At 35.9% G+C, this 23,145-nt stretch overlaps 2 protein-coding genes across 9 annotated transcripts in view; one reads left to right on the forward strand and one right to left on the reverse strand.

Annotated features, from left to right (window-relative positions):
- MSH5 (MUTS-homolog 5) overlaps positions 1–14,453 on the reverse strand; it is a 38,483-nt gene extending 24,030 nt beyond the window's left edge. For 2 of the 8 annotated variants that reach the window (XR_014336601.1, XR_014336602.1), the window contains exons 1-18: positions 14,186–14,453; positions 12,869–12,900; positions 12,254–12,348; positions 11,949–12,029; positions 11,803–11,872; positions 11,066–11,129; positions 7,077–7,231; positions 6,876–6,977; positions 6,780–6,807; positions 6,673–6,704; positions 6,529–6,586; positions 6,168–6,254; positions 5,668–5,724; positions 5,491–5,592; positions 5,357–5,401; positions 4,243–4,320; positions 3,751–3,801; positions 3,581–3,662 (exon numbers count right to left, since the gene is read on the reverse strand). Coding sequence is in view for 6 of the 8 variants with exons in the window: in XM_082880192.1 (XP_082736318.1) it covers positions 3,581–3,662; positions 3,751–3,801; positions 4,243–4,320; positions 5,357–5,401; positions 5,491–5,592; positions 5,668–5,724; positions 6,168–6,254; positions 6,529–6,586; positions 6,673–6,704; positions 6,780–6,807; positions 6,876–6,977; positions 7,077–7,231; positions 11,066–11,129; positions 11,803–11,872; positions 11,949–12,029; positions 12,254–12,348; positions 12,869–12,900; positions 14,186–14,221 (1,255 nt within the window). In the remaining 2 variants the exon portion in view is untranslated. The remainder of the gene's footprint in view (positions 1–3,580; positions 3,663–3,750; positions 3,802–4,242; positions 4,321–5,356; positions 5,402–5,490; positions 5,593–5,667; positions 5,725–6,167; positions 6,255–6,528; positions 6,587–6,672; positions 6,705–6,779; positions 6,808–6,875; positions 6,978–7,076; positions 7,232–11,065; positions 11,130–11,802; positions 11,873–11,948; positions 12,030–12,253; positions 12,349–12,868; positions 12,901–14,185) is intronic. The other 6 variants (XM_082880194.1, XM_082880193.1, XM_082880192.1 and 3 more) reach the window with 6 other exon arrangements.
- On the forward strand, positions 1,498–3,101 carry LOC145795529 (protein TIFY 8-like). Its single transcript, XM_082880200.1, has one exon. The coding sequence runs from the start codon at positions 1,825–1,827 to the stop codon at positions 2,809–2,811; it is 987 nt and encodes a 328-aa protein (XP_082736326.1). The 5' UTR covers positions 1,498–1,824; the 3' UTR covers positions 2,812–3,101.
- Positions 14,454–23,145: the final 8,692 nt, after the last annotated feature.

Genomic DNA, 23,145 nt, shown 5'->3' on the forward strand with positions numbered 1-23,145 from the left:
ATGTAGTAGGTGGAGTAGTAGGTGGAGTAGGTGAAGTGGGTGGAGTAGGTGTAGTGGTAGGTTTTGGTACATTTTAACAGCCCCCCGCAAACTTAAGGGGGATAGGAACTAACCAACTTGAGTTTGGAGAGAGTAACAAAACAAGAAAATAGACGAATACATAAAATAAAAGAGAATAGGAGACACTGTATGGTCGTGTCAGACCGTTGTAGAAGACTGTATGGTTATGGCAGACCGATGTAGAAGACCCTGGCTCGTGTCAGACCGATGTAGAAGACAGTTTATGGGGTCATGTCGGACCGTTGTAGCAGACAATGTTGTGACAGTTGTTATGACAGTTTACAGAGTCTTGTCGGACCCATGAAGGAGCTAACCGGAATCATTGTCGGGACAGTTTACAGAGTCTTGTCGGACCCATGAAGGAGCTAACCGGAATCAATGTCGGGACAGTTTACAGAGTCTTGTCGGACCCCTAAAAAGTCGCACCCTCAAAAGGTGTGCCCAATCTGTCAAAATGTCGGGACAGTTTACAGAGTCTTGTCGGACCCATGAAGGAGCTAACCGGAATCAATGTCGGGACAGTTTACAGAGTCTTGTCGGACCCTTAAAAAGTCGCACCCTCAAAAGGTGTACCCAATCTATCAAAAGGCGTGCCATCAAAAGGCGTGCCCAAGTCATAAAAAGATGTGCCGGACATGATGGCGAGGCGCGTCACCACATTGGCTTGCGCGCCCGTTTTGTCGTCTGCCGTCAAGTGGCGCGCGATGCGTGTGTCTGCCTTGGCTATTTAACCAAGGTTGAGGCGGAGGCTGTGCAAACCAGTCTGAAACCGCCGAACATTTGCATTCTGAAATACTCCGAAAACACTCTGTAACCAACCCTTCTCTGAAACACTCAGTAACCCATAACATGGCCTCGTCTTCCCGTTCAGCTACCCAGAATATGGCCCCTTCGTCCCGTGGTCTGCTCACTCTCTTTCCCGACCTCAACGAGTCAACAAGAGAGATAACTGGTGCGGTGGCCAGTGAACCTCAACCAAGCGCCTCTGGTTTTGCTCCGTTGAACTTTCCGATGCGGTCGGTGGAGCAAAAAATGGCGGTGCAAACGAATATTGAGGCCAATCAGTATACTTTGAAGTCATGTGTGGAGACCATGACGGCGGTCACAAACCTGTCGCACCGGCTGCAGAGTAGGACAAATGAGGTGCAGCAGTTAAACTCCCAACTGGCTCTGCTCCAGCGCATGTATAAGGATGCGCGAGCAGAGATAAGTGTGCTAAAGGCGGAAAATAAAGAGCTGAAGCGGAAGGCCACCGTGATGTTCCGATTTGGAGGTCCGCCATATGCTGCAGTGGAGGAGCAGGGAGTAGTGATCATGCCCAGTGGAGTGGGAAACACGGAGGCAACACCGGCAAGGGCCGCCCAGGACGGAGGCAAGAAGAAGAGACCGGCGGCAGAGTAGAGAAGAAAAATCCCGCCGGTGGATGTGGTTGTTTTGTTTGTTTGTTTGTTTTTTTTTTTTTTTTTTTTTTTTGTGTGTAAAAGTGTGATCGGGGTTGTTCCCTGAGATGAATAATATATGGGTGGTTGTGCAAATTTGTAAATTGTTTGCAATGGTGTGTGGGATTTTTTTTTTTTTTTTTTAAATAAGAATAATAATAATAATAATAAAAATAAAAAATGGGTATCATGGAGTGGGGAACAGGAGTGTAATGAAAAAGAAAAAGTATAAGTTGGAGAATCTGAGCATCGTGGGTCACATGGGTGAGTGGTGGTAAAGGAAGTAAAAGAAAAAAATAAAGAAATTGAGTGGGTGACCCAGTGGATGTCCTTGAGTAGAGAGAGAGCAATGCTAAAAAACACCAACGACGAAGTTAAACCCACCATTTTTCATGACTTTCTGGGTCAGAGCTGTGCCTCCGATTCGTCTCCTGCTGCGACGGTGAAGCCGGGTGTCGGCGGAGATGTGCGGGTGTCGGAGGCGTCGCTGGCGGCCTCCGCCTCTGTTGGTGGTTCTTCTGGCGGTGGCCGTGGACCCATCTCCGCCACTTCTGATCTGGGTTCTGATAGACAGGTTGCAAATCATTTTGAGGGGGTTCCATTCTATGGCCCTAGGAGTGATCTCACCGGGACTGAGATGAGTAACCGATTCGCTGGAAATAAGCGAAGTAATTCAGATTCAGCTTTCACGGGGTCATCCAAAGATGGGTTTCCACAAGCGGGACCAGAATCCCTCGATGGCTTGCATTTGATGAAGATACTTCGAAATGCAGGGGGAGAGAGGCCTAGGCATTCCCATGATGAGGCTATGATCTTTGGTATGCATCCGATGAGGCCAACTCCAACTTCTCGTGTATTACAGTCACCTACTCGCAGTAGGACCGATGCCAGTGGGTCCAAATGGGAGCGAGCTATTCCCTTGAACGTGGGCCCTTCGATGCAGTATCCTCCACGGGTGGGCCAAGTTGCTACTTTTGGGGGTCAAGTACCTTCAAACAGATTCAAGGATGCCAATTTAGGTCCTTCGGCTATATCTCAAACAGCTGTTGATGAAGGGTCTCGCACTGGAATTAAAGGGTCTGGAATTTTGAACTCCATTAATGCTAGCAGTGGAGTCTCTGATAGAAACCCATCTGGGGTGCTGCTGCCTGGTAGTAAGCAGAAGTCCGGAACTCATAATTCCGAGCCAGAATCTTTGACTCCGAGACCTAGTCAACATGGATCAATATCGTCCAGTCGCCAGATGACTATATTTTATGGTGGTCAAGCCCATGTTTTTTATGATGTTCACCCGAACAAGGCAATTTTTTAGAAGATACGGACGATCGACCATGGTGTTGCATACAAAGATCTGAACACACAGAGAGCAAGTTTTTAGAAGATACGGACGATCGACCATGGTGTTGCATACAAAGATCTGAGCACACAGAGGATCTTGTGGGAAGATGCAGCGGAGTGAAGATATGTGTAGAGGTCCGGCGGGCGGCCAAGGCGAGACTGCCGCCCGCCGGTGAAGCAGAATGACTAGGTTGTTAACCTTGCTCTGATACCATGTAGAAATTTAATGTATAAAGAAAAATAAAGAATTGTATTATTGATTGATATATGTTATATTTACAATGAGTCCTATATATAGAAGATTTAAAGGAGGTAGGTATGTAGTAGGTGGAGTAGGTGAAGTGGGTGGAGTAGGTGTAGTGGTAGGTTTTGGTACATTTTAACAAAATGTCATGTAATATATCATGTCCATGTGTATCGTATTCTAGTGATTCTAGGACAATTTCAAGATGGATAATAAAATCTAAATTAAAATTTTCAAGTTAATGTAAAGAAGATTACTTTCTATAGTTTTTATTATTATTATTATTTTGCTCTTATATGTTGCCTGTTTGGTCATGCGCCACAAGTTTTTACAGTTGGAAGACCTCTGTGAATGGATGAAAGAAAATAAAGAATAGAAGAAACTAATGTTGGATGTATCGAACCTGTTCCTCATCAAGAAATCTGCAATCCATATGAAGATGGGATCATTCATTCAATATCTAATAATTTTTAAAATTGGTATTGAAACGGAGACCAACCTATTTGATGTAGGTAAGCAATACAAGGAAGAAACTTGTCTCCAGACATAATAGGAAGCCTAGCAAGTTCCAATGATGACACCTGTAAAGCAATTGTGTTATCAAAATATGTGAACTCCATATCAAATTCATTTCTGAATTTGGTCTGAAAAGAAAATAAAAACAAACACCTCTTCCAAAAATTCTGGCAATTCCTCATATATTTGTCTCAGCTCATCCAACTGCAATTCAACATGGTGGACTGATTCGTCAGAAGTGGGGTTGGGGGGGGGGGGGGGGGGGGGGGGGCGGGGGGCGGGGAAGAGGAATAGTTGCAGACATTAAGAAAACTAGCAGTAAGAATACGAAGGACCTTGTATCATGACTCATGAATTTTATATAACAACAAACCCAATCATTTCACTACTAATCTTGTTATTTGAAGATTTTATAAAGAAGGCAGTGGATAGAGTAGGTGGCTAAGGCACAAGGTAAACAAATTAAAATTTTCTAATTCATAATTGCAATAAATAATCCTACCCCATTTTATGGGACTTAAGGCTAGGCTTGGTTTGGTTTGGTTTATAATTGTAATAAATAAGAGAATACAGTACTATAGAAAATGCCTAAAGGCTTTAATTTTATGAAATAAGATAAGATCACCAATAGGAAGGAGGTATTACCTCGTCACAGAACCCTTCTTTCACTATTGTCCCATAGCCCTTGTCTTTACTTCTACTTGCATCAATAACACCAATCACCTACACAACACAACACAACACAAACACGCACACAAGAAAATTACTCAAAACGTAATAAAGAAAGAAGCAAGTAGACAATTAAAGAAAAATGAATAAAGAAGAAACTAGTAAAAAACAAAGAGATTAATAAAATCAATGAATCAATGATTACAGAAATGCAATACTTCACATTGAAAGCCCTTTTCAACTGCACTTGCAAGGTCACCTGTAATTCTTGCATTGCAAAAAAAACAGCAACAATGGCTTCAACTAAATGATTCCCACTTGGGCAAGGGATGTGGAGTGGGGATGTTAGGTTTAACATCTTGGCAGAAAAAAGGAAAGGAAGGTTGGGAGGCTGAAACAAGTGACAGAGATGTAGAAAATAAATAAGAAAGGGTGACCCAGTGCACAAGGCCCCCGCTAAAGTGGGGCCTGGGGAGGGCAAGATGTAGATAACAAATATAAGGCTTTATGTATCATTTAGCTTCATCTAATATTCATCCCTTTTTGTTTGTCTTAGCCACTCCACTAGTTTACATCAGAACTAAAGAAAGTTAAGAAAAGATTTGAACCAAATCAACAACATAGTCATTGGTTACACTGGCAACCAAGCCTTATTTCGTCATTTTCAGACCTTGTTCTAGAATAATAAAAAAATATATATATTGTTCTCAATCTACAAGTTTCTCCAATACAATAATTTCCTCTCTTTTGCGCTTTTTTTTTTTCCCCCTTTTCTTTTAAACGAGCATACAGCTTTGAATAAGGCTCTCACAAATAATTAGGGATAAAATATCATAAGTTTAGTTTCAAGCAAGAGTTCTAATGTTACTAGTCTAAAAGTCCTTTAGACAGACACAAACAGAACTTTGAGCACACGTGAAGGTGTGCGGCCAGTAGAGCGGAGCGGGATACATTTTCAGGCATCTTATTGAAGTCATTGGCTAACCCCAGATTGAAGGACAGAACTTCCTGATCTCGGAACTTTGAGGAATCTTAGCAAAGTACATACAAAGTAGCCTAATGAAATATTAAGGTCTGTGGATAAACTAACCAATTCATGTACATAAGCCAAGTCTGTTGAAATGCATGATCCAGCCTGTGACAAATTTAAACACATGAACAAGAGATTGTGAGTATATGTCACACAAATTTAGAAAGAATTAGTTGAACTAATAGTTTTCATACCTTTTGAACAATGTCCAAATTCAAATATTTCATTTGCTCTCGAAGACTTCCAGAAATGCCGACTTCAAATATCTTGTTCACATGTAGGAGTGAACAGATGCTCTATAAGAGAAAGTGTAAAATGGATTATTGTAACAACTGTCCACGGAACAAATACCATGAAAGTGGAAATTTTACCTTCAGAAAAGCTGTCCAATCGCCAGTTGTACATGCAGAACTTGGGGAGTTGAATTTCTTCCAGAAGCAAAAGCAAAAGATTCATAAATTTTAGAATTTGATTAAATACAGATTCATAAAAGAAACATAATAGAAATTTTTTTTGTGCCCATCATTTTGAACCACATAATAATAAGAAGTGTTCAAAATAACTAGTGGCAATGTGCTACAACTACAAATTTCAGGCAAAATCTCCATTTCAAAAATGACTCTTTTCAGCAAAGCAAAAAAAGGGGTTGTGTGAGGTCATTAAACTGATTTAAAGGTTTGTACTTTTGCAAACCTTTAAATCAGATAGAAATAGTTAATATATTGAAAGTGTGAAAAATTGCTTAGTTTCCAGCCACTGATTCATGTCTGCAGTTACTAATTGAAAAATAAAGTTTAAATTCTTTATTTTGGAAATAATACAAATGTAGGATATAGATAGAAGAAAGAGCATAGATAAGATATTAGTGTACCTTGAGTATGTGGGGGATATCCTTGACCGACTTCAGGGTTTCCCGTAAAGAAGCCAACAGTTCTTCAGAACAAAGGAAGAATGATATCTTCATTCTGTTAAAGTATATGAATTTTTGGCAAGGTAGACTGAGGATACAGAATTCAAATGCAGGGGAATCCATTTCTTAGTTCATGTTTAGTTATGTAATCACCCTTTATGGAATAGTTAGAAATGTGGATTTCTAAATTTCATGCTCAGGGCTTGATTTCAGCCAAACCTCATCTTACAATGCTTTCAGGTTAACTGTCATGTTCTAGCATTTCAAACTAGTCATTTAGTCCTGATAACATTAAAGTAATCTTGAGGGGATGAAAGGATACAGCATTAAGACGACTATTAAGGTCATCAAGATCTAGTACAGGCCTCAGGAACCAGCTCCTAGTGCAAAGTAAACCATCATCCAGGGGTCTTGGGTTAAAATGGTTAGAAGTAGTAGAACAGTAAATTACTCAATTTGAATTTACCTCAAGAGACGTCTACCCATTGGCGTTACACACTGAAATAAGCACAACTAATTTATTCCAAATCCAAAAGATACTGCAGAGTTGAAAAGCAAATGGCTTTTGCATACCTTATTCATCATCCCAAACACAGAGAACCTGCAGTTCAAGAATATTAGCAAACATTTGTAATCAACAAAAACATCAAGAGTTGTTTCAGCCTTTACCCTTCTTTTGCTCTGCCAATGCCCATATGGCTTGGATGTTTGTCTATTTGAAATATTTGCAATGCCTCATGAGCAGCCGCATCAACTTTAAGAAACTTGTTTCTAGATTTTTTTTGTAAAGTCTTACATATATTAAAGGGCCTGAATTTATAGACTTATTTAACTTGGAGATTTTAGAATGAAAGACATGTAGGAAGATACAGAGAAATCTCCGTAACAGAGTCGATTGTAATTGATGCACTCCCACATTCTTTTTGTTCAATTGTATCTACGATCCTTTCATTCTCCAATATGGCCAGAAGCCCTCCACTCACACGAACTTGGACATCACTTCTGATGTCCATCATAGAACTCAGCTGCAGACAAAGCAAAAGATGCTTTAAATAGATATCAGGGAAAACAAATCTATACTGAATTAAAGGTTATCTTATCACGTCCAGAAATTTTGGGTCAATATCACCCCAAAAAAAATAAAGGAAGTGAAGAGAGAAACACGGATAAAGAACAAGAATCTTGTAAAAAATGCAATGTATAAAAAGAAATAGAGAAATGTATTATTGATTGATTGTATTAATATTACAAATGGTGAGTGGCTCATTATATAGGAGAGGGTGAGTGTAGTAGGTGAGGAGTAGGTGGTGGTAGGTGATGGTAAATTCTAACAGCCCCTCGCAAACTCAAGGAGGATAGAAATTAACCAACTTGAGTTTGAAGAGAGGAACAAAACAAGAAAATACATAAAAATAAAAAAGGATAGGAGACACTGTATGGTCGTGTCATAACGGTGTAGAGGACACTGGATGGCGGTGTCAGACCGATGTAGAAGACAGTTTATGGGGTCATGTCGGACCGTTGTAGCAGACAATGTTGTGACAGTTGTTGTGACAGTTTACAGAGTCTTGCTGGACCCTTGTAGAAACTAACCGGAATCAATGTCGGGACAGTTTACAGAGTCTTGTTGGACCCTTGAAGGAGCTAACCGGAATCAATGTCGGGACAGTTTACAGAGTCTTGTCGGACCCTTGTAGAAACTAACCGGAATCAATGTCGGGACAGTTTACTGAGTCTTGTCGGACCCTTAAAAAGTCGCACCCTCAAAAGGTGTGTCCAATCTTTCAAAAGGCGTGCCATCCAAAGGCGTGCCCAATCCATAAAAAGGCGTGCCATCAAAAGGCGTGCCCAATCCATAAAAAGACGTGCCATCAAAAGGCGCGCCAGACACGCGGCGATGCACGTGATCGACAGTGCGCGTGTCGGCCTCTTCGTCATGTGCTATATAAATGAAGGCGGAGGCTGAGAGAACATGTGGAAATCAAACTAGTCTGAAACCTCTGAAAAACTCTTCGTGGGCTGAGAGAGATACACTGGTAACACTCTGTAAACACTCTGTAACCAACCCATCTCTGAAACACTCAGCAACCATAACATGGCCTCTTCTTCCCGTCCAGCTACCCAGAACATGGTCTCCTCTTCCCGTGGTCTGCTTACGCTCTTTCCAGAACTGAACGAGTCCACAAGAGAAATAACTGGTGCGGTGGCCAGTGAACCCCAACTAAACACTTCTGGGTTTGTTCCTTTGAACTTTCCGATGCGGTCGGTGGAGCAAAAAATGGCGGTGCAAACTGATATTGAGGCCAATCAGTATACTCTGAAGTCATGTGTGGAAACCATGACGGCGGTCACAAACTTGTCGCACCGGCTGCAGAGCAGGACAAATGAAGTGCAACAGTTAAACTCCCAGCTGGCTCTGCTCCAACGCATGTATAAGGATGCGCGAGCAGAGATAAGTGTGCTAAAGGCAGAAAACAAGGAGCTGAAGCGGAAGGCCACCGTGATGTTCCGTTTTGGAGGTCCGCCATATGCTGCAGTGGAGGAGCAGGGAGTAGTGATCATGCCCAGTGGAGTGGGAAATACGGAGGCAACACCGGCAAGGGCCGCCCAGGACGGAGGCAAGAAGAAAAGACCGGCGGAATAGGCGAAGAAGTGAGGTCGGTTGGTGGCCGGCTGCAGAAAAGAAAACAAATTGTTTTGTTTGCTGTGGTTGTTGTTGTTGTTGTTTTTTTTTTTTTTTTTTTTTTTGATGTAAAATGGTGATCGGGGTGAGCCCCTGATATGAATAAAATATGAGTGTTGGGCAAATTTGGAAATTGTGTGTTTTTTTTTTTTTGTTTTTTTTTTTTTTTTTGTGTTGTATGTTTGATTTGACGTGTGCCCCTCTTTACAAAACAAAAACAATAAAATAAAAGAAAATAATAAAAAAAGAGATATATATATATATATATATATGGGGTAGGGGAAAAGATGGGTTTTAAAAAATAGTGGGTATGGGAAAGATGTGGTGGAAGTGATGATTATGTTTGTTTGTTTGTTTGTTTGTTTTTTTTTTTTTTTTTTTTTTTTTTTTTTTTTTTTTAATTTTGTTCTGTCAGTGAGCACATGGATTTGGAAGAATGGGGGGATAATAAAAAAGAAAAAGAAAGGGAGCATGGTGGGTATGTGAAGTAGATAATAAAATAAAAGTGGGTTGTGTGTGTGTGTGGCCCTTGTAAAGAAAAGAAAAGTGGGAAATCACGTGGGTGGGAGAGAGGTGTGTGTTAGCTGGAATTGTAAGACCACTTGGATTAAAAAAAAAACAGCAAATAATAACTTGTAAGTAGAGTTTATCAATGCTGAGGGATTGATTAAAAAAAAAAACAGCAAAGTGGTCTAACAACTTGAAAGAGAGAGAGAGAGGAGAGTGTATGTGACATTCCACCTAGGGGTCTTTCCATGGCATCTACCTTTATCGAGAATTCAACCTCCATTCAGGAAATGTTCAGGAGAGTGAGTGAGCAGTTCACTGCTATGTTCAGGAGGAAGGCTTTCTTGCATTGGTATACAGGGGAAGGAATGGATGAAATGGAGTTCACGGAGGCTGAGAGCAACATGAACGATCTTGTGTCTGAGTACCAGCAGTACCAGGATGCTACTGCTGATGAGGAGGGTGAATATGAGGATGAGGAGGAAAGAGGAAGACACTGTTGCAGTGCTTTATACCCCTGTTCCTGGGGCAACTCCAGTTCCATTCTTTTTCTCAGATAGAGAAACAGATAAATTGAAGAGGTATGATTTGGAAGATTTGAGAAAGACCCCAAATCAATTTTATGCGCTGGAGAGGAGTGAGACTGAAACCAGCAGAGCGGACACCACAGGAGGAGAAGATGGTGGCTCGATGTCGCCATTGATGAACAAATATGTGTGAGGCAGAGAAGAGTTCAGCTATGACTTTCTGGCAGCGGAGTGAAGGTACGTGTAGAGGTCCGGCGGGCGGTCAAGACGAGGTTGGAGAGGAGTGAGACTGAAACCAGCAGAGCGGACACCACAGGAGGAGAAGATGGTGGCTCGATGTCGCCATTGATGAACAAATATGTGTGAGGCAGAGAAGAGTTCAGCTATGACTTTCTGGCAGCGGAGTGAAGGTACGTGTAGAGGTCCGGCGGGCGGTCAAGACGAGGTTGCCGCCCGCCGGTGAAGCAAATTATTAGATTCTAAACCTGCTCTGATACCATGTAAAAAATGCAATGTATAAAAAGAAATAGAGAAATGTATTATTGATTGATTGTATTAATATTACAAATGGTGAGTGGCTCATTATATAGGAGAGGGTGAGTGTAGTAGGTGAGGAGTAGGTGGTGGTAGGTGATGGTAAATTGGTGGTAGGTGATGGTAAATTCTAACAAATCTAATGTTATTGAATTAGTTATTATTTTCTCGGGTGAAGACTAAAGAAGAGAACTTGAAGGCCACAGTAAATAAATTTAAAAAAAAAAAAAGCGTGTCCAGTGAGCCACAACCATGGGCTTACATTAACTATCAAACTGAAATTGAAATAGATTATAACACCGGCAATGTAGTTAAACATCAAAGAGAGTGAGAGATAGAGCCACAATTGACATATAACATATCACTCTCTGAAGCATGATGCATGTAAAAGCACATGATGATTTCTCCTGCAACTGTTCTCACTATGAGCATAGCTCTACCATACGCGTGGAGTTATTTAGTTTCCTAAAGGCATCGCAGACAGAAAGTATAACACCAAGCCTTTTTATCACACAATCATGATTTGAACATAACTACACAATTTTGAAAGTTCTATGAAATACATAGCATCATTACTCAAAAGTTAGATGAGCAAGTTTTTAACGTACAAAACAAATTCTCTCCTTGATGCTTAACCCATCATCCATCCCTGTTACTCGAAGGTATATCAATCTGTCAATTTAAGAAAAAGCAGAATAATAAGAAAGGAAAGGGAATTTTTGGGGGTGGGGACACAGATAGGGGAGAAAGCATCTTACATAAATATCTGGGTGTGTATATACCAAAATTGATTTCATGTGTGACATTTTTAACCATCTCAATGCAGTGTCAACAATACCATGAATGGACATAAACTAATATGGTGCTTTGAAGCAGCATGACAAAAATACAGAACCAACCTAAACTCTTCCATTGAACAAAACACTCATGTTATATAGATCCATGAACCCACCACAATGGATTTAATCTATGTGCAGAAAGATGCTATGCCCATATCCACTAAAATTTTATGACAGACCTTCACCATCTATGATTTGAAGGGGCAATTGGTTCTTGGTCTATCAGAAATCTTGCCAGAACTAGCTAGTTTCATGATAGTAAGTAAAGAATCTTGTATAAATGGAAACTGTAGAAAAAATAGCTGATAGTTTAGGGAAAGTGACATGTTAGATCTCTCAGTCAAGCCTGCTAAGAATATTATGTGATCATAACCTTAAATAAAACAGTCAAATAATACTTTGTTCAGATATTTGATGAAACTCTAAGACGCATTCAACTTACACAAAGCCTAAACATAAAACAGAAAAGAAAAGGTGGGTACAACATTTTGCTTACAATTCCATACCTGTGCCATGCTTGCTCATAGCTAAATATTGAACTTTTCACAAGCTTCAGAGAAGCCTCACATGTCCCATCTGCATCACTTCAGAGAGTAAACAATCCCCCAACAAGCTGATAGTTTAATAAGTCAACCAGATACAAGCAGCATACCATTTCGCTGTAAAGCGGTCAAAAAGGACTCCTCACTTTTAGTGCTTGTGTAAATGATCAGGGGCTTGGCTTGAAATTTTACTGAACCAGATCAAGTCACATTTATTGAATAAGATACATGAAAATAAATATGCAGAAAGAACTAAATGATCCCAAAGAAATGGCTGTGAAAATATGATATGTAGGGAAAGGAAAAGTAATTTAACTCTATGAAACCAAACCAGAGTCCTCCACTTCAGGTCTTAATAAACACAACGCCAAATTGGCAACACCATATGAAATAACAAAGAGACAAAAACTCATACACATATCAATTAGAGGAAAATCCACGCTACCATCTTCCCAAACTTCCAGCACATAGAGTTGGCGAACACTTGAATCATAATAAGAAACTCCAATTCTGGCAAGAAAAATTATTCAAGCCAAAATTATCTAATAATATGAAACCCCAGGTAAATTTAAGTAGGAAATACAAAATATAGCCTACGTCTTACAAACAACTATATTGTCTTTTCAGTAGTATTAGCAGAGTTGGCAACAGGCTTGTAAAAGTAACAACTTTTTTTTTTCCTCTCATCTTTTTGGTACTTAGACTTGACCAATGTGTAATGATAAACCATGAGACACCCATATGAGTATCTAATGCTTAGGGGAGAGAGAACTAGATAGCATTACTGTAATCTCCACACCTGAACATTGTTTCTTTATTTGGTTTCGTTAGATGATTATTGGCATTTCAGGCATAGTTATTTGTATGAAATTGCATATCAATTCTGAATTTACATTTTTAGATTAATATCAAATAGAATACAAATTTTCATACATCCTCGTCTCATTATCAACTAGTACTATTTTAAACTTGTTCTTTTCCAACATTAATTTAGACACGTAAACATGCAACAATGGGAAAAGAAACTTACCGATGACCATGCACAATGCAAGCCATGTAGACCTGAATAAAAAACCAAACTATAAATTATGTCTAAAAGATGGTTGCAAGTTATATACGCAAAACATTTGTTATGTTACAGACTGTAAACTCGAAAAGATAACATAGAACTTAGACTTGACAATGATTATTACAGATTCTGCAATTCAAAATAAATAGACAAATAAAATAAATTAAAAGTTACATTAAGATGAGTGCTAGTGCACGCACAATAGCAGCTTGGGTTGGTTCTGGAAGCCAATTACATGTGGAGCTCCCAATTATGACTTAAACACAAGCTACATTACTTCAAATACAAACTAAATTTTTTTGAAGATATTGTAGGATTCGAAGCTATAAATGTACAATAATACTAGTGATGTCTTCTAGATTCTACTCAATGAGACAAACTGAAATTTTTTAAAAATTCATAAAAAGTCAAGACAAAAATAAGCTAAAAATAGTAAACTTTTTTGGCTTTTTTATTTTTTACATTTTAGATTCGTCTACACAAGGTGAACCGGAAAATTTAAAATAATAATAATAATAATATTTTTTTTTAAAAAAAAATTAAAAAAAAGTGCCTTATTTTAGTGTTCCCAAAGTGCAGCGCCTGTTTTTTTTTTTTCTTCTTTTTCTTGTGAGTCTCGGGGCCAAAATTGTGGTACCAATCGGACTTAGGCAAAGTTTGGAAAGACTAAATAAGTGCACTTTTTGACTTTTCTTGTATTATATGTAGAAAAAGTAGAAAGAAGATGTTGATTGATGTGACCCAAAAAAGATGAAATAAGTGCCCTTTTTTAGTTTAGCCAAACTTGACCTAAATATGCATATCAATTCTAAGAGCTTCGAGGTCAAGTAATCTAGTCCACAGATGCTGAGAAAGTTAGGAAACATAGAAACGTAGAAATTTTAAAAATTAAACAATTTGTTAATTAGGACCTGTAACGGCTAGCCTAAGTTAATTTTTTTTTTTCCCCTTCACTTATTCTTTCATTCATGTAATAATACCAGAGAGCTACAAGAACCAGAGGAATCGCCATTATCTTCCATTTATTTTCCTACATTTTCTCAGCAACCAAACAAACAATAAGCAAATCGCGTAAGCTAGATTCAAATAGTAATCCAGTGACTGCATGTGAGATTTTTTTTGTAAAACTGAAAAAACTGCTCCGAATTGAATTCTGAATTCGGATTTTATTGCACCGAGATGATCTAGGTATATAATGTGGATTATATTTTGAACTAGAGTAAAATCAGAGAGTGAAAAACATATATATACAATTGAAGGAAATATTCGGAAATCGACCTGAGGTACAGCTTCTGTTTCGTCGACTTCCTCCATATATTTGTGCTTCGACCTTGTAAGATATAGAGATTTGTATAAATGTGTGAATTCAGAGAGAGAGAGAAAGAGAGAGAGAGTTGTTAGGTTGGGAATTGGGAACGTGATCTTCGAGCATTCGATTCGATGTTTTATGGCAGCTCTCGAGAAACAAAAATGGCGGTAAGCAACAGTGTGATCTTGCAATTTCCCTGTTTATTTTTACAAAAATGCTAGACCCAAAAGTTTTATTAAAATTTTTTATCAAATGGGAAATGTAGGTGGGTCTCAACATTTAATAAAAAATTTAATAAAATTTTTTAGAACTCTAACTCTTATTTTTAATCTTTTTTAACAAAAATCTTACACATACAACAATTATAAGTAAAATTGCAAACAAAATTTCTTCGAAATACGAATTGTCCTCTTATAGTTTAAAAAATTATAAATATCCTCCTTTGAACTTTTTTGTTCAGCAAAATTAATTAAAAAAATAAAATTTCTAACCGTTTTTTGTAAAATAATAAAATTACCTAAATTATAAATTTATGATATAATATCATTAAAAATTATTAATTAATTTAATGATTTATTAATAAAAGATGTCATTTGTTATGAAATTAAACTTTAAGAGGTAGATGTAATTTTTAGAAAGAGATATTTGTAATTTCACCAAAAATATAATTAAAAAATTAATTGAAACTTTATAATAAAAAATAAATAGGCTAAATTACAAATACCATTGAGGTTTGATTAAAATACGAATCGTCCTCTTTGGTTTTGAAAATTACATTCCACCCCTTGAGATTTCTAATTTCATAACAAATCGTTACTTTTATTAATAAATTATCGAGCAATTAACAATTTTTAATGATGTTAAAAATATATTTAAATTAATAATTGAAAAACCAGTCTAAGGTTCTTTTCACATTTTTAATAATAAAAAAAATCACAATATTATTTTTTGATGTTTAAGGTCCCTAAACCCCACACTCATCTATCACAGAGAAATTTGATATATCTCACGCTCTTTATCTCTCTCCCGCTGCTCTTCTCTCTCTTTCTCTCTCTTGTCGATCTCTACCAGATTTATCTTCATCTACCAGTTCAAAACCCTAGATCTTTCTCTCTCTCTCATTCCCTAGATCTATCTCTCTCTTCCTCTTCTCAAATCTTCGGCTTCTCACTTTTGCCGCCGTCTCCACCATCTCCTTAGATCGCCACCGCCATGATCGCCTTAGATCGCAATCATCGTCGCCATCTCCATCATTGTCTCTTCTTCTCTCTTCTTCAGCTGTTGGTTTATTCCTAATTATTGCTGTTGTTATCATTTGGGTCTCATCTGCAGAAGTAACCTAGGTCACACAGTTCTTTTTCTAATTGCTTTTGCTACCCTGGGTTTTAATTTTGCATTTTAGCATACAAATTTGTATATAAAAACATGTTTAAATATGTTTTGTGTATTTAGATTTAAATGGGAAATTTTATATTCGTGTAAATTAATGACTTATTTGTATTTGATGAATTGTGAATTGTTCAGAAGCAAAAATCTGAATTTTTCTAGACTATAAATCTATGAAATTGAGAAATTCTGGACTTTCCAAACCCATAGAAAATTAAAAAATTTCTAAGTTCAAATTTTTGCAACCTACAACTCGAAAACTAGTACCAATTGTGAAGGTAAATCCCAACACTATGACAATCAAATTCACAATCTTTTAAAAATGCCTCACAACTAATACTGATCCTACTTCAACAACAGGATTCTAACTTCTATCACTCAACAAAATGCACTTGAAAATTTCTCTTTTGTCCCCTCTTGTCACAGGATTCTAACATCACAAAGAAAATTATTCAAGACAGAGAAAATTGTGTTTGACTCAACTAGAGAAAATTGATCAAACCGTAGAAAATTACAATTCTCTCTTATCTTTCAACTTTATTCCTCATATTTCTCAAATTCTCTAGTTTGCTTATAATTATTGTTTCCCTTTTGCTTCTGAATAATAATGAAGCCTTGTGAGTGCACTTTGCAATAAATTACAGATTTATAGTCCAAAGAAATTTTCAACAATTCAAAATTATAGTCCAGAGGAATTCTTAATAATAATGAAGCCTTGTGAACTAGAATTTCTCTATGAAGTCCAGCGAAAATTCGATAAGAGAAATTCTCTGCGAACCAGAATTTCTCTATGGAGTCCAGAGAAAATTCAACAAGAGAAATTCTCTATAAATCATAATTTCTTTGTGAAGTCCAGAGAAAATTCGTCCAAAGAAATTATCTGGATCGAATTTTTTCTAGATCGATGTTAAGAAACCTTAGACATTATGAAAATATTTAACGTCCTTTATGTTATAAATTTTAATATAAGGGATCTTAAAAAAAATCCCTGTTAATGATTAGGTAATTTCATTATTGTATAGGAGAACAATTATGAATTTCATTTTTTTAGTTATCTTTGTTAAATAAAAAATTATAATAAGGGGGTATTTGTAATTTGTCAAACCATATAAGACAATTTGTATTTTAAGCAAACCTCAAGGAGTGTATTTGTAATTTACCCAAAAAAATAAATCTTGAATTTTTCAATATAAATCTTCATTTTAAATTTTTTAATCAAAATTATTTGTTTATTTTTATTAATTAAAATTGATAAAAAAAAATATTTTAATAATTAAACTTAATGTAAGTGTACAAAAAAAAGTCTAAAATATCTATTTCCACTGATTAAAATATACGGTGGTGTTTGGTTTGTATTTAGAATTATAATTTGAGTGTAAAGTTATATTTTGAGTTTGTAAGTATTGAAATTATGATTTGAAAAAATAAAATTTTTTGTTATGAGTTTTGAAAAGAGTTTTGAATTGAATTTTGAATTGAATGTTGAATTTTTGAAATGAGTGTTGAATTTGTAAAAAATTATTTGATTATGAGTTTTGAAAACTTATAACTCATAACCAAATACATAATTTAAAACCCTATTAAAAATTATATTCTAAACTCATAATTAAACTCTTTTTACAATTCAATTTAAAAAAATAATTGTTGAAAAAAATAAAATTTAAATTTAAATTCTTTTAAAAATTCTGAGAATATTTTTTTATTTAAAGTATTAAAAAAAATATTATTATTTGTGAAGAAAAATATCCAGCTAGTGCTTTAAAATTACTTTTGATTGTATATTTGGTTAAAATTTTTTATTAGTTGTTTTGTTTAAATTTTTTTTTTCAAAATTACGGTGAAAATTTAATTTTTATTTCAATTTTTTTTATTAATTCTAAATAAATGTCCAAATAATTTGTGATTTTGGTCTCAAAAAAATATTTTCTATATTTTAAAAATATAAAAAATAGATATATATATATATATATATATTTTTAGATAACAGGTGCCAATTGCTATAAATAAAAATAAAATAAAATAATCGTTGTAGTCAATCAGTCGGACGTCTGGGAAAATATACGGAGAGATGACCGGATAGACTAAAAATTCAAAAAATGTCTAGGATGATGTCTGGAAGGACAACCAGATAGACAAAAAATTCAAAAACTCTCTGTGTTACCAAACATGCTTTCAAAATGTGTTTTAAAATTGATTTGGAATTATGACTTGAAAACTGTAATCAAACAGAGAGTTGATTATTAGTGTGGAATTATGATTTGAGAATCAAACCAAACACAGCCTACATTTTTTTATATAGTTTTACTTCACAAAATAGGTTGATGGTATTGAAAATAAATCAAAATATTATAATTTAAATTAACAAAATTAGATATTCAAGATTTATTTTGTTAAAAAAGTAAAACTCAAAGTTTTGTTTAGTAATTTTGCTAAAAATTTGTACTACAAAATTTTTCTTATGTGCTTTTGGAAAAATTCTTGGGTACTAGGAAGGTATGGCATGTCACATGGTGCTTTCAATCAATCATAAAAACCATGGCCTCCCATATTGCCTCTTCATCATTCAACACATAAATGTAGCTCTCACTCTCTCAACCAATAAAAGAAGATAAAGGTACAATATGGCAATTACCCTATATACACTAAAAAATTTCTCGTGTTTTTGATACAGACATGTAATTACTTACTTTTATATTTCTATTATTTTTAGACAAAATAATTATTTGTCCCTATACTATTGAGTGAAGAATAATCATGAAAAATGGCCCACCTTCTTTTTTTAGGTAATAAAAAATGACCCACCTTCGCCCAATAATGAAATACGACACAGGTAGGTAGGTGGTGTTTAACAAAATTAAAAAATAAAATTTATTTAAGATGAAAATATTTGATAAAAAATTAGGTGTTTAACTACTCTAATGTACAAATTAAATTAATTTCTTTTATTATTTTATTATTTTAGATTCACACTCGCTTTCGCTTGTATATGTGGGGGACATTTCTCAATCTATTTTTATCTATGATTTGAAGTATGATGTTTTAATTCGGGACACAATAATTTTATTTAGAAGTAAAGATGGTAGGACCTATGTTAGTAAGAAAATTGTTTAAGAGCTCTAAAATAATGAGCTCTAATAGCTCTAAAAATACTATAGCCTCAATTGATGTGATGTTTTACTCTTTGTTTTTTTTTTTTTTTTTAAATTTCAACACTGCCAACTCATTAGAGCTGGCTTAGTGATCCCTTTTTAGTGGTATGTAGCACCACTGATGTTAGTAAATAGGGTGGACTCAAATCTATTTATATATTTGATAAACATTAAATATAAGTATATATAGCAATTTTTTTTTAATAACATCTATCTATACTATATATTAAGTAAAAGGGAAGCCTTGTGGGAACTCCAATTTCCCAATCTGAATTTTTTAATTTTTTTATTTAAAAAAAAAATCTTAGCATTTATTAACTTCTCCAAACTCCCAAGTCTTACCCTCATAATAACACTTTATTGCATTAAGAACAAGTACAAAAAAAATTCTTTGAAATCCAACACATATGAATTCCTTGAAAAGTCTCAACACATATGATTATTATCCATCATAATAACGCTTTAATGCATTAAGAACAAGTATAAAAAAAATTATTGAAAAGTCCAACACATATGATTATTATCAAAATATTAAACTTTAAAATAATATCAAAAATGAAAAAAAGAAGACTTTTAAAATAAATAAATAAATAAATATTTAAAATTCGCATCTATCTATCTATACTATATATTAAGCAAAATGGGGTTTTTAACCCCAAGGCCTGTAGGAGCTCCAATCTCCTAATCTAAATTTTCTAATTTTTTGATTTAAAAAAAAAACTCAGCATTTATTGACTTCTCCCAACCCATTAAATCAGATAATATTTTTTATTAAAGTTGTAGATATCTACCTATATTTTATATATTATATTATAACATAACAAAAAAAACTAAAAAAAAATATTTAAAGTTTATCTAAATAAACTTTAAATCTTATCTGAATAAACTTTAAATCAATAAAACTCACATGCCTATCACATATCTAACTCACATCATAACTTACCTAAATAATAATAATTAAAAACAAATGGAAATCACAGATAAATTAAATTAAAAAAAAAAAAAGATACCCACAACTCCATCTTAAATAAATTGAAAAAAAATTACCCGAATAGAAACTACACAAAAATAAAAATAAAAATAAAAAGATATATCTATCTATCTATCTATCTATCTATCTATATCTATACTATATATTAAGCAAAAGGGAGTTTTTAACCCCCAAAGCTTGTGGGAGCTCCAATATACCAATCTTAATTTTTTAATTTTTTGTTTTTTTAAAAAGAAAAATAACCTCAGCATTTGTTAATTTCTCTCAACCCACAAGATTTTTTGACTTCTCTCATAATTATTGAAGTACCTTTTCCAAAACAAATAATTTGTATATTAAAAAAAATTAAAACAAATGTAAATATCTCTATCTATATCTATATCTATCTATTTATTTATTTCTATCTCTAACCCACAAGTTTTGTGGGAGTTTCAATATCTAAACCTTAATTTCTTAATTTTTTTAATTTTTTTTGAAAAAAAAAACTTAGCATTTATTAAATTCTTCCAAGTCTTTTTAATTTTTCCAATACATACTGTAGGGATATATTTTATGAGTATCAACACGTGGCAAGGTGACGCCGACGTGTCAGCCGAGGTGCCACGTGTCTTGGTCGTTGTGCCGAGGTCATCTCGGCTAGGCCGAGGTTTCCTCCGAAGATATCGGAATCCGAGATAAGCGGATAAGGGGCAAGAGTCCTAGAATGAAGAGGGAACTCAACTTGGATAAGGATAATAGTCCTAGATTGGGAGAAGACTTCAGTTTGGGTAAAGGTAAGACTCTTAGAGAGTTTATCCTAAATCCACTGGGAGTTCCAGATTAACAGTAATCCTAAGTCCATTAGGGCCAGGCTCCTATTGGGACTAGGATTGGATTGGCTATAAAAGAGAGGCACCCCCATGGGTCTAAGGTATGCTTTTGATACTCAAGCTTGTGAGTTTAGTACTTGATTTATCTTTAAGAGATATACTGACTTGATCGTCGGAGTGCCCCCGGGTGGTCGAAACCACCGCGGGATTCTTATATTTCTGTTGCAGGTCCGTCAGGTGCCATCTATTCTACCAGTGCTCTCCAGCTGGTTACTAAGCGGGCAGTGTGGTCGGAAAATCACTCACACAATTTGGCGCCGTCTGTGGGAAAGAAAGAAGAATAGATGGCCAATGACGGACAGAAGGATCAGATTAGAGACAATGCTCCTGCTGGGAGTGGGAGACCTATCGATCTCGACGTTGAAGGGGACAACCGCAACACAGAAACTCGTGACCAGAGTCACGGAGTGAAAGACGGCAGCCAGGAAGGTGACGCACCAAAGACGACAGATCGAAGCGGATATCATAACGAAGATGACCTCCAGGTATGGAAGGATAATACCTGCGGAGGAACGAAGACCCTTCCAGAAGGGATGCGAAGACAGGGGGCATGAGCGCTCCCAAGGAGATAATATTCAAGTATAGATGAGCTCAACCTGAGTGAGCAAATCCCGGATCCCAGATCCCAGAATACATGATCTCGGCCTAGATAAGTAGGTTCGAGAAAAGAAGAGCTCAACCTGAATGAGCAAATCCCGGATCCCAGATCCCAGAAGACATGATCTCGGCCTAGATGAGTAGGTCCGAGAAAAGAAGAGCTCAACCTGAGTAAGCAGATCTAAGATTCCAGAAGATAAGATCCCGGTACCTGAGTCCGAGAAGAGAAGAGCACAATGAGCAGATCTCAGATCTCAGAAGATAAAAAGGAAACACACAAGATCAGACTAAAGTTGGCCAGAATTGAGAAGTATGCTAGGGCCGAGGAGGACATGCCGGGAACAAAGGCGTCGGAACAAGAAAAGAGAAACGGCTCGCCGTTGCGAGGCCGAAAATCAAACTCAGGTTGGAGCAAAGTAAGATCAATAGAGAAACCAAGGCCGACAACCTCGGCTTGAATTAAACCTCGGCGACAAGGTCGAAGCTACATGTATGATGAGAACCCAAGTGGATTTTAAGTTCACACTGGGGGGCAGAGAGAAGAAGAATGTGTTTACCACTTGTTGAAATTTGCAGCAATTTACAAGTTGGTTAAACCAAGACGATACTTAACCGAAGTTAAGCCGAGATAATGCTTAACCGAAGTTGAGCCGAAGATGATACTTAATTGAAGTTAAGCCGAGATGATGCTTAATCGAAGTTAAGCCGAAGATGATGCTTAACCGAAGTTAAGCCGAGATAATGCTTAACTGAAGTTAAGCCGAAGATCATGCTTAACCGAAGTTAAGCCGAAGATAATGTTTAACCGAAGTTGAGCCGAAGATAATGCTTAACCGAAGTTGAGCCGAAGATGATACTTAATCGAAGTTAAGCCGAGATGATGCTTAATCGAAGTTAAGCCGAAGATGATGCTTAACCGAAGTTAAGCCGAGATAATGCTTAACCGAAATTAAGCCGAAGATCATGCTTAACCGAAGTTAAGCCGCAGATGATGCTTAACCGAAGTTAAGCCGAAGATAATGCTTAACCGAAGTTGAGCCGAAGATGATACTTAATCGAAGTTAAGCCGAGATGATGCTTAACCGAAGTTAAGCCCAGATGATGTCTAAACCGAAGTGAAGCCGAGATGATGCTTAGTTGAAGCTTAAGCCGAGATTATTCCTTATCTTCACTTGTTGAAATTTGTAGCAATTTACAAGTTGGAGTTAAGCTGATTCCTTAATTCACTTGTTGAAATTTGTAGCAATTTACAAGTTGGAATTAAGCTGATTCCTTATCTTCACTTGTTGAAATTTGTAGCAATTTACAAGTTGGAGTTAAGCTGATTCCTTATCTTCACTTGTTGAAATTTGTAGCAATTTACAAGTTGGAGTTAAGCTGATTCCTTAATTCACTTGTTGAAATTTGTAGCAATTTACAAGTTGAAATTAAGCTGATTCTTTATCTTCACTTGTTGAAATTTGTAGCAATTTACAAGTTGGAGTTAAGCTGATTCCTTATCTTCACTTGTTGAAATTTGTAGCAATTTACAAGTTGAAGTTAAGCCGAGATTATTGTTCCTCTTTACTTGTTGAAATTTGTAGCAATTTACAAGTTGAAGTTAAGCCGAGATTACTGTTTCTCTTCACTTGTTGAAATTTGTAGCAATTTACAAGTTGAAGTAAAGCCGAGGTTATTGCTAAACACTTGTAGCAATCTACAGGTTGGTTAAACCGGAGAAGATGCTTAACACTTGTTGAAATTTGTAGCAATTTACAAGATAATGTTAAGCCAACATGTGATCATCTGTTGAAATTTGCAGCAATTTACAAGTTGAGGTAAAAGCTAAGTATATTGTTTAAACACTTGTTGAAATTCGTAGTAATTTACAAATAGATTATTGTTTAACACTTGTTATGTTAATCCTTGTTGACCCCTGTTACAGTAGATCCTTGTTG

This window comes from Camellia sinensis, chromosome 7 (assembly GCF_055761805.1).
Source record: "Camellia sinensis isolate YWXY chromosome 7, ASM5576180v1, whole genome shotgun sequence".
NCBI lineage: Eukaryota > Viridiplantae > Streptophyta > Magnoliopsida > Ericales > Theaceae > Camellia > Camellia sinensis.